General features: G+C 32.9%; 1 protein-coding gene across 1 annotated transcript; it reads left to right on the top strand.

The window, feature by feature from the left end:
• The first annotated feature begins 9063 nt into the window (after window positions 1-9063).
• Window positions 9064-11105, top strand: LOC108333324 (hypothetical protein At1g04090). Its single transcript, XM_017568735.2, has 2 exons — window positions 9064-9177; window positions 9273-11105. The coding sequence occupies exons 1-2, from the start codon at window positions 9099-9101 to the stop codon at window positions 10817-10819; spliced, it is 1626 nt and encodes a 541-aa protein (XP_017424224.1). The 5' UTR covers window positions 9064-9098; the 3' UTR covers window positions 10820-11105.
• Window positions 11106-11784: the final 679 nt, after the last annotated feature.

The raw sequence follows: 11784 nt of genomic DNA, 5'->3' as shown, positions 1-11784 counted from the left end.
GAGTGATATTATAGAAGTGTGGGAAAAAGTTGACGACAATAAATGTGTCATGTTAGGTTGTCATATTTAATCAAATCTCACGAGACGTGCAAGGACATTATCCTCGCGGACTGATGTTAATATGTGGGGCCTAGTATTAAAGTTTTATTTTTTTTAGAAAATATGTATACGTATATAATAATTTCGCATATGGGATCTAAGAAACCAAAATTGTTATCTAAATAAAATATTTTTAAAAGATATTTATTTCAATTAAATTTCAAGTATTTTTAATTATATTAAAATTTCTCTAAACGAAATTCAAATTTAAGTTGTCTTTTTATCTCTTAATAAAGGAGATAATAGATTATTCTAAGGCATATCAATAACAATTTAATCAGTTACATAAAATGTTAACTCATTAAAACAAACTCAGCCTTTTCACATGTTTTTTAACCTTTAAAAAATAATTTCTCTTAATTAATTTTAAAATTGATTGTATGCTAAACTAAAATTCTTGTGAGTATTTGTATGTAAGACTCTTAAATACATGCAATACATAACTCAAGTTAAAGAAACAATTCTTACAATTTAAAGGATCTTCACCATTAATTGCTCAATACTCTTAATTATCATCTGACAAAATTAGGTATGAAGAATGCTAGTCTTACTTTAAGAACATATGATCACACAAAATAAATTATTCAGTAACAAAATAATTTATTATCTACTTAGATATCATTTAAAAAAGTATATGTGGATATTTTAAAACTTGCTTGATATCTTAAATATTTGCAAATATTTAAAAATAAAAATATTTTATCATTTTTTAAAATAAAATTTAAATAAAATAAAAAAAGATATATAAAATATAATATAATTTAAATTAATTTTACTTTTAATTTTAATTAAGTTTAACTTAATAAAATATAAATTAATTTTTTTTTATTTTTTATGGGTAATAGATACATGTATGTGCGAGTAATATAATAGTCACATTCGATTTGTTTATAAGTGAGTATTGGAATATCTGTTACCCGATATCTACGGGTAATAAATACCCGCAGATACCTACTATCCATCACAAATTTTATTCACAGAAACTCATTGAACATGAATATTTTTGTGATCCTTAATTAGGAGTTTGTCTCCTAATACTATTTCACTATGATTAAACCTTGTTCAGTTATTTATTGCATGTATTTGAGAGTCTTAAATACAATATACTCACAAGAATTTTAGTTTAGCATACAATCAATTTTAAAATTAATTAAGAGAAATTATTTTTGAAAGGTTAAAAAGTATGTGAAAAGGCTTTGAGTTTGTTTTAATGAGTTAATTTTTTATGTAATTGATCAAATTGTTATTGATATGTCTTAAAATAACCTATTATCTCCTTTATTAAGAGATTAAAAGATAAACAAAAAAGGTGTTTCAAAAAATAATTGATTAATTTCTTTATTAATTAATTAACTTTTTTTTAGCTAAAGAAACATTTTGACTTATTTTCAAATTTTATCAAGAGTAATTGACTACTGGCTTAATGATCTATGTTGAGAGTTTGGAAAAAGAGATGGGCCACCTTCTTTACTCCTAGTTTAGACTCTGGGCAATGGACAACTCGTGTACTCTAGTATTGGAATGTTGATTTTTCTTTTGTTTCTATATTCGAGTATTGTCATGTCGAGTTGTTATATGCTCATGTACTTAGGTCAAGTTACCCATATGTTGGAATGCTAAATTGTTTTTTGTTCTCGGGCACTGGGATGTCGAGTTATTCCTATACTCGACTATTAGAAACACTGAATTGCTTTTTGTGCTTGGACATTGGGATGCCAAACTGTTCTTGTACTCGGGCAGTGAAATACTAAGATTCTCTCATACTCAGGTACTTGGTGAAGTAGACCAGTCTCTCGCTTAGAGGGCTTGTGATGTTGCCTAAGAGCTTAGGGGCCACGTCCATGGTCTTTTCTCATTGCCACCTTTGTGGTCTTTTCTGATTGTCACCTCTATTGTCATTTCTCATTGTCACCTCTGTGGAATTTTCTCGTTGTCACCTCCGTGGATTTTTCTCATTGCCACCTTTGTGGACTTTTCTCGTTGCCATCTCTATGGACTTTATCATTGCACCTCCACAAAATTTTATTGTTGCTACCTTTGTGGACTTATCATTGCTATTACACCAGCTGTCTTTCTTGCTCTTGCAAGTTCTTTTGTCCTTCAAATTTCTTTGTTTTCCCTTCCTTTCTTCATGGTTATTTTTGCTTAATTAAGTGGTGTGATCATAGTTGTGGTACCGCTAACTAACAATCACTGTTAGCATAAAGGAGAAAAAATGAATAATTAAACAAATGAAAGATCCCTAGTAAATGTTTTTGGAAATAAAATGTTTGCTTATCTCTTTCACGTTTACCTTTGTGCCATCTTAGGCATTCTATCGGTGGATGTTTGTCTTCTTGCTTATATACTCTTGAGGTGACCTTGATTAGATTTTCATCAATTTCTTCTACCCTTAGGCTTTGTTACGGAGGGGATCCATAATGAAATACGATTCGTCTTGGTTGGATGCAAGCTTTATGCTTTATAATTGAACTTTCTTAAAACTAGGTGTGCCCTGTACGTCGTTCTTTCTTGGATCCAAGTATAGAAATGCCAGATTGTAATTTTCTATTCTAGTTAGGTACTAGCATGTCATGTTGTTCTCGTACTCAATCACTAAAATGTTGAGTTTCTACTGTACTCGATCATTGTGAAGTCGAGCTTCTACTGTACTCAGTCATTAAAAAGCCAAGCTTCTATTATACTCAGTCACTAAAACACTGACCTTCTATGTACTTAGTCACTGAAATGTTGAGCTTCTACTATACTTGGTTACTGAAATGTCAAGTTGTTCTTGTACTCACTAAAGTATTCATGTATTTACTAAAGTACTCTTGTACTCGACACTATATTATCGAGCTGATATTCTACTCGGGCATTAGACTGCCGAGTTTACTTCTGCATTTGGACACTGGAATGATGAGTTTGTTGTTGTGCTCAGGCACTGTACATAAGAGTTAATCTCTTGCTTACTAAACTCTTCTTATACTCAGGTATTAGAACACTGAGTTTCTCCTATATTGAGCTATCGACTTACTCTTGTTCTAAACATCTTCATGCTAAGCTATTTTATTTTTTGGACTTATGTTAAGTTGAACGCCGAGTTGCTCTAGTGCTTAAGTGTTAGATTGTTGGGATTCTGATGTGCTTTTGTACTTGAGTACTAGAACTAGTGCTGTCAAAATGGGTTGTAACCCATGAGTCAACCCGACTCACCACGGGTTTGAGCTAGGATGGGTTTGAAAAAAATGTAATTTTTTTATGCGGGTTAGTTTTCAACCCGACTCACTTAGAACCTGGCTCACGCGGGTTGAACCCGTGGTGAGTTGGGTTGGCTCACCAACCCACCTAATTTAATTTAATTATTTATTGTTTTGTGTTTCAACATTATTAGTTAACATTTTTTTTATTCTATTGTAGACGAGATAAAAAAAAGATGTTTCGAGAAAGAAAAATAATATAATTTATCTATTCAGGACTCTAATATTATAGATAGACAAGTGATACAAAAACTATCAATATTAAAAACTTATTTATTTGCCTTTTGTGCTTGTTTTTGGATTACGCTTGGATGGTATGATATTTGTTTTTTTTTAAATTGTCTTTGGAGTTTAACATCATTTTAAAGTGAAATTTATTTAGATTTAAATTAAAAAAAATTATAATTTTTTTATTTAAAAAAAATATATAATTAAGTGAGCTAGTGAGCCAACCCATTTAACCCACCAACCCGTGGTGGGTCGGGCTGGGTTAGAAAATTTTCAGCTCGCTAATAAGTGAGTAGGGTTGGGTTGACTCACTAAGTGACCAACCCATGGTAAGTCGGGTCGAGTCGAGCCGGGTTACCCGTTTTGACAGCTCTAACTATAACGCCGAGCTCCTTTGAACCTGACATTGGTTCCTGTATTAGTTTTTTAATGCTCGGGCACTATAATTCCAAGCTTCTTTTGTTCTTCGTGCTCTTTTTATACTCAAATATGCGTTGAATTACCGCTCGGGTACTAGAATGCCAAATTTCTCTTGTACTTGACAATGGAAGACTGGTTTGTTCTTGCTCATGTGCTCTAGTGTCGGAACACTGAACTACTTCTATACTTTGTAAACTAAACGTTGAGTTGATCACGTACTTAGACACTATAACACTAAGTTGCTCTTGCTCTTGTAGGTTGTCCGACCTAGTCACTCGTCTACGATCTACTATGCTAATTCAAACATTTTAGAGATCAAGATCATTGTTTCTTGAAGTGGTAATGTAAGACTTTACTATTAAGACTTTACTATTAAGACAAAGTTCGATAATTTCTTATCGAAAATGTTCTCCATTATGTCAAGTTTTTAATTCTTTTACTCAAGTGTTGCATTATGGTGCAACTCTTTATTTCTTCATTCTTTCTCTTATGTAGACTTCTTCCTAGACTTTGAGATATATATTAGCTAAAAATATTTTCTGTGTTGTGTTTTTCATCATCGTGTTGTCTTGTTGAGCTCTAGTATTGAATGGACCCCTTTTCTTGTGAGGAAGGGTGTGGATGAGACCTACCCTTTCGCTTAGGGATGCTCAACTAACCAGAGTTGGCGCTTTATGCCGAGTTTGCTTACACTTGACTAGGTTAAACATTATGTTTTTTTACAAGGGTTCAACTTCTGCAATGATTCAACACAAACACAAATAATAGGAAAATATAAGGTAATGATTTGGTAAAAATAAAACTAAGGATAAGATATTACCAATTTGACATTCAAACCCTTAAACTGAAACTCTGAATATCACATAATGTGAACCCCATTTACAAATGGACTGATTGAGGATCTTTAGGGTTAGAACCTTGAAATAAATTTTCGAAATTTAGTATAATATGAAGAAAAGAACTTTCAAAAACTTCAATATTTGGAGCTACAGGACTCCGATTGGGGTGTTTCCAAGACGGTGTGAAAGATCACTTTTTGAACTAAAATTTAGACTCAAGAAATAGTCAATTTGGATGTTTAGAACGAAAGTTATGAATGTGAGATAAAATTGGAAAGAAATAGATATTCTATAAATTAAGAAGAAGAAAAGAACAACCAAGAGACAATAAATAGAAGGAAAGAAACACTCTTACACAAGAGGTAACACACAAAGTATGGAAAATCCTTTGATACAACCAAGGGTTCCTTAATCACTCAAGAACTTAGGAGAATCACTCTCACTAAGATAGAAGGGAAAAAAATCCTAATTTGTCTGCATACAAATCTAACTTCCCCCCTTGATGGCCAAACTGATATTTAGGGTTTCAAATTGGGCCCTTATTACAACTTGAAAATAAAGCAAACTAAAGCCCACTAATTGATTGACCCAAAAACATAATTTGGTTAGTTAATTTTACAAAAGATTTGGCCATTTTAAAAACAAACTCATAACTTGTAAAATAAAATAGCAGCAAAATGATGCTTTAACTCTCTTCCATTCAGGCCATAATGTAATTCACCATCTTGACCTTTTTCTCCTTGAAATTTGGGCTTGTATTCAATTAATCTGGATAACACTTGTTGAAGAGCTTCCTTTGCTTTCCTTGCTTTGACCCTTGTCATATGTCCTCCAAGTCCTTCAAGAGGATCCTTTCCCTTGTTTTTGGTCACATCCTCATCAATTGGTTTATAACCATTTAGATGTGCCCCATGTGTGGATTGAACTAAATCATGACTGAGTGCAATTAGTGAATATCTCTTTATGGCCTTTTTACTAATGTTTGAATTTTAAGCTTGGCTTTGTGTTGTTGTCTCCAAGTCATTTGTTGCCTTTATTTGTATTATTGTATGACTTTTAATGTTTTAGAGTTACAAATCACACTTACATAATCATATTCCCTTTGATATGAGATTTTAAATTGTTGCATTAATGATGTTAATCTCAATGCTAATGAAAAAAATATGAATCTATGTGTCCTAGGAAGCTCTTTACTAAGACCCACAATGTGTATCAAATGTTAACTGTTTTTATAGAGTTCAAGTTAGTGCTCTAGGTAAGAGATTCTAGTCAAAGTTGGATTAATACAAAAAGTGAAGTCAAAATATGATTAAAATAATATTTATAAAGGTGTTTTTGCTAACCATGGGCTCTCAATTATGGACTTATTAGACTATAGGCCTAATAGCTAACTTAACTGTGTCGAACTATAACTATTTTTGAGTAAGTTACTTAGTGTGGAAATGTCTTCGATAGGTAGGAGTAGATATTGGTAAGAAGTACCTTGCTCCACTAAGCAGCACACTTATCAGAACATGCCATGTAGCCTTTAGTTTGGAGAAGATAGTGTCCGGTATTCGGCCATCGGTACCTACTATGTACCATTGAAATTACTCCTTTAGGGCGTAATACTTAGTATTTGGTAGACACTCTTTATCATCAAGTATTTGATTATCGTCTTGTTAGTTTTAGTGGCTACAAGACACTCGGTGCCAGGTATCTGGTAGGCGGTATCCTTGGTATATAGTTATCTAATCATTTGAAGGATGTAGTTGATAGAGCCGAAGGGTCTTCAACCACATACAATATTCCAACCCCCTAATAGTTTCATGACTTGAAGGCATGCAAAGAGTGCCAGTAGACAATCTGTAAAAACCACACTCCTTGTAGAAACCATACTTACGAACACCTCTTCTTCGAACAACTGACTCATCTTCATAGAATACTACATGGCCCCACGGTGGGCGACAATTGTTCTTATAGAGAAAAATATATCCTACAAAGTGCTCTTCCTCTCCACGAACTCCTACTACTCGGTACTTGTCTTCCAAGCCTACTTTGTGTTCTACTAAATGGTGGGGTGCTTGTAGAAGATTCTTCGATCCTTAAATTAGTGCTCTAGGTCAAAGATTTTAGTCAAAGTTGGATTAATACAAAAAGTGAAGTCAAAATATGATTAAAATATATAATATTTATAGAGGTGTTTTTGCTGACCATGGGCTCTCCCCTGAATGGGCCTATTGACCCATAGGCCCAATGACCAACTTACTTATGTCGAACTACAACCACTTTTGGGTAAGTTACTTAGTATGGAAATGTCTTCGACATACAAGAGTAGATACTAACAAGCGGTACCCTACTACAATGAGGAGTGCACTTATCAGAAGATGACATGTAGCCTTTGGGTTGGGGAATATGGTATCCAGTATTTGGCCATTAGTACCCGTTATGTAGCATTGAAATTACTCCTTTGGGAGTGTAGTTCTAGTGATTACTAAGCATCTGGCGCCAGGTATCAATTAGCGATACCTCGTTGGTAAATAGTTAACTTGTCATTTTAAGGTTGTAGTTGACAGAGTAGAAGAGTTTGACTACATCAAGTACATTAACATTTTTTTTGTTGAGATTACACTACATTAACATTTTTTGTTGAGGTGAAATATTGGATCATTAGTTGAGTTATTGATGACTTAGGACCAGCTATCAGTTATGGACCACAATGCAAAATGATCATAGCTTTAGTTAGGAATAATCAAACGGTTAAACAATTTCTTAAATTGACTACCTACTAATTCATGGATATTTAAATTATTTTCTAAATATATTGCTATAAAAAATAATTTAACAAAAATTTTATCCTCTATTGAATTTCTAGTATTTTTTTTTTCAATATATAACGCACAGACTGTCTTAACATGTTTCTTGTTAAGTATTTAAAATTGATTTTAATGTCAATAAAATATCTAGCCCAAAAAGTCAATGCCAAATATTAAAATCACAACAAACATCCACATGTGTGGTTTTTAATCACAACAACCAAATATTAATTGTAAAAGAATAATGTTAAGTATTCAAATGCGACGAACATAAGATTTCTTATATAAAGTATTTAGTAATTTGCGTCATGTAGTTATATGCATACACAAGTTTTAGTGAAAATGGTGATTTAAGTTGTAGTCAATTATCGTTTAACTAACATGAATACTTAGTAGTTGACCGTAAAGGTAATTAAACTTGAAATTATGATTAGAATCATTGTTAAAAATCGTAAATTGTGAGATCCTAAATTTTATTCTTTTATAAAAACAATAATATATATATATATATATATATATATATATATATATATAACATAAATAGTTAAAATAAAATCAATTGTTTCGTCCGTGTATATCATTATGTGAAGAGATGCATGTAGGTTATGTTTGTCTTAATTCAATTTTATTTTAATTAAAATTCATTGATCTAAAAAAAGTGAACTAATTAGAAAACACTCAGAACAAAAAGTTGAACTTTTAATTTCTTTAACTTTTAGCTTGGTTTGAATTTTATTTTAATTGAAACTTTGATCACTTGATAAAGTGAGTAGATGGTGAGACCAAGACATAATAACTAAGTTTTTAATTGCATTAATTATTAATTGAATTTAGGTTTTATTTTAAAAGAATTCCATTTAACTAAGAAGTGGAATCGGTAAAATGAAAGTACACGAAAAATCTCGATTCATATGATTTTGTGATTATATTCGATAATCAGTATGTTTTCACGATCTCATGGATGTTGTGAAATTTGAATAACAAATACCACGATTATATGGTGTAAATCACAATTTAAATTACACTTGTTTGACACAATGTGCAGTTGACACTTTCAACTATCCAGTTATTGCTTTTTTTGTTTTTTACAAGATTTCTTTCTTTAGTCAAAAATGTCTGCCAGCTAGCTAGCTTTGCAAGGTTTATCTAATAAACGTGAAAATTTTTATTTTCAGCAATTAGCATTTAAATAGTTCGAAGAAACACACTCATTCACACAAGCCCTTTGAGCAAGTTATCTCTTGAGGATAACAACGTTATGCAATAAGAAGTTTCGTATGTGAACACATATTTTGAAATAATTTGAATAATACTATAACACGTTATAAAAAACTTGCACGTTTATGGTTCAATTTTATACTATCAAATTGGCCACGAGAGGAATATACCTCTTACTTTCACTATATATGACAACCAAGCATTTATTATCGCACAAACATTGCTCAATCCTCTATCGATCGTCCTAGAAAAACACAACAATGGGAAACTCTTCAAATAAAGCTCTTCCCATCGATACCACTTTTAAGCTTCCTGCAAATTTACCACTCTGGCCACAAGGTGTTTTTTCCTTTCCTTTTTGCTGTAACACTGTTATTTATTACTTGTGTTGAATGAATACATGTTTCTTATTGGCTTTTGACTTGCAACTTTAGGTGGTGGTGGTGGTGGATTTGCTACTGGAACTATAACTATAGGAGGTCTTAAATTGTTTCAAATTTCAACATTCAACAAGGTTTGGACAACCTTAGAAGGTGGACCTAGTGATGCAGGAGCTACTTTCTTTGAGCCAGCAGGAATACCAGAAGGGTTCTTCATCTTAGGCCACTATAGCCAACCCAACAACAAGCCTCTTTTTGGATCAGTTCTGGTGGCAAAAGATGAGTCATCTGGAGCTTTAAAGAAACCAGTTGATTACACACTGGTGTGGAGCAGCAAATCCCAAAAGATCAAGCAAGACAAAGATGGCTATGTTTGGCTACCAACAGCTCCTGATGGATACAAGGCCTTAGGCCATGTTGTCACCACCACACCTGAGAAGCCTTCACTCGACAAAATCAGGTGTGTGAGGTCAGATCTCACAGACCAGTGTGAGACAAACTCATGGATCTGGGGACCAGACAAGAGCAATGAAGGGAAAGGTTTCAGTGTTCATGAAGTAAGGCCAAGCAATAGAGGCATTCAAGCTCCTGGTGTTGTTGTTGGAACCTTTTTTGCCCACAATGGTGAAACTCCTTCCTCTCTCCCTATTGCTTGTTTGAAGAACCCCAACATGGACTTCTCCTCCATGCCAAACTTACCCCAAATCAAGGCACTACTCCAAGCCTACTCTCCTTTCATGTATTTGCATCCTGAAGAAAAGTTCCAACCTGCTTCTGTTAGGTGGTATTTCAGCAATGGGGCGTTGCTTTTCAAGAAAGGGGAAGAGTCCAAACCTGTGGCAATAGATCCAACAGGCTCTAACCTTCCTCAGGGTGGCAACAATGATGGTGAGTATTGGTTGGATCTTCCTGCAGAAAAAGCCAACAAGGAGAGGGTCAAGAAGGGGGATTTCAAGAGTTTCCAAGCCTATGTCCATGCAAAACCCATGTTTGGTGGAACATTCACTGACCTTGCCATGTGGGTTTTCTACCCATTCAATGGTCCTGGAACAGCCAAAGTAGGGCTGATAGATATTCCACTTGGGGTGATAGGAGAACATGTTGGAGACTGGGAGCATGTGACACTAAGGGTAAGCAATTTCAATGGAGAACTAAGAAAGGTTTATGTCTCACAACATAGCAATGGTCAATGGGTTGAGGTTCCTCAGCTTGAGTTCCAAAGTGGAAACAAAGCAGTGATATATTCCTCCTTGAATGGGCATGCCATTTATGCAAAAGAAGGAGTTGTGATGCAAGGCCTTGATGGTATTGGATTGAAGAATGAATCTGAAAAGAGTGACAAGGTGGTTGACCTGGGAGTAGGGTTTGAAATTGTTGGTGGTGAGTATTTGGGGTCAGCAATTGTAGAACCACCTTGGCTGAACTATTTCAGGCAATGGGGTCCAAAAATTTCCTATGACATTGGAAAGGAGTTAGATAAGTTGGAGGTGGTGTTCCCTGCTTTGGATTCTCTTCAAAGGAGTTTGCCAAATGAGTTGTTTGGAGAGGAAGGACCCACAGGACCTAAACTCAAGAGAAATTGGAGTGGTGATGAAGTTTGAGTTGAATGATAGTTGGTGGCATTATTGAGACCATGCAATTGAAAAAAAGTACACTTTTATTTGGTTGGTTGGTTCTCTATATAGTACTGTTTATTTTAGGGTTGTGTTACATATTATTAAAAATAGGTTAATAACTGTGTTAGTATTTTGTGTTTCTATTTTATTAGTTTGTATATTAAAAAACAACCGATCAAAAACTAGCTTATAAAAAAGTTGTTAAAAACATCTTCCTATTATTAATGACTGATAACAAAGTTGATGCTTGTTTGCATTTGCATGCCAGCTGTTCGGTTCCCACAACATTAAAATGCGCATGTTATTTTTCTTCGGATTAGGTAGATAGAGGAGAAACAAAAATGGAAAAGATTTTTGTGTCTAGTTGGCTGATGATGAATTTGAATGGTTGTGGGCAGTGAGGAATTATAAATTTTAAGTTGTGACGATGATGATACTTATACATATAAATTTGCTAGGTAATATACTAGTTATTTATAAGTTAAAATTATTAATTTTTGTGTGCATGAGTTTGAGTTTTTAATTCCCTAAATAGAAAAAAGCTTGTGCACTCTATTTTTTATTTTGGAAATAAATAAAATAACGTGTGAATATAAAGAGACTTTAAGTTTGGATAGAAAATTTCATAACTTTTAATATATATAAAAATAAATTGATTTTGAATTGATTTTATTTTAAACTGTTTATTTTTTGTTTTGATAAAATATTTTAATTACAACCAAATTCAAAAAACTATTTAATAACAAATATTCTTAAAAATTAAAAATATTAATATTAATAATCTTTTATAGTTGTTCTTGATTGATATTATATTTGTTAAATGAAGTTTAGAAGTTTTGTTGATGTTTCAAAATCAAATTTCAAATGCTTAAGTTATAAGAAGACCTTCATGAAGACTTATTTTATGTTAAAGTTTTTGTAATTTAGTAGTTTTATGTATATTGTATTAT

This window comes from Vigna angularis, chromosome 11 (genome assembly GCF_016808095.1).
Source record: "Vigna angularis cultivar LongXiaoDou No.4 chromosome 11, ASM1680809v1, whole genome shotgun sequence".
In the NCBI taxonomy this organism is placed as follows: domain Eukaryota; kingdom Viridiplantae; phylum Streptophyta; class Magnoliopsida; order Fabales; family Fabaceae; genus Vigna; species Vigna angularis.
Note: the sequence above shows the minus strand (reverse complement) of the source record. Positions and strands in the feature narration are given on the sequence as shown.

Bases quoted from the DNA above. Each gene is read 5' to 3' on its own strand.
- LOC108333324 (XM_017568735.2), top strand. From the start codon at position 9,099: ATGGGAAACTCTTCAAATAAAGCTCTTCCCATCGATACCACTTTTAAG. The intron at 9,178-9,272 runs GTGTTTTTTCCT...TTGCAACTTTAG, and splicing joins TTTACCACTCTGGCCACAAG to GTGGTGGTGGTGGTGGATTT.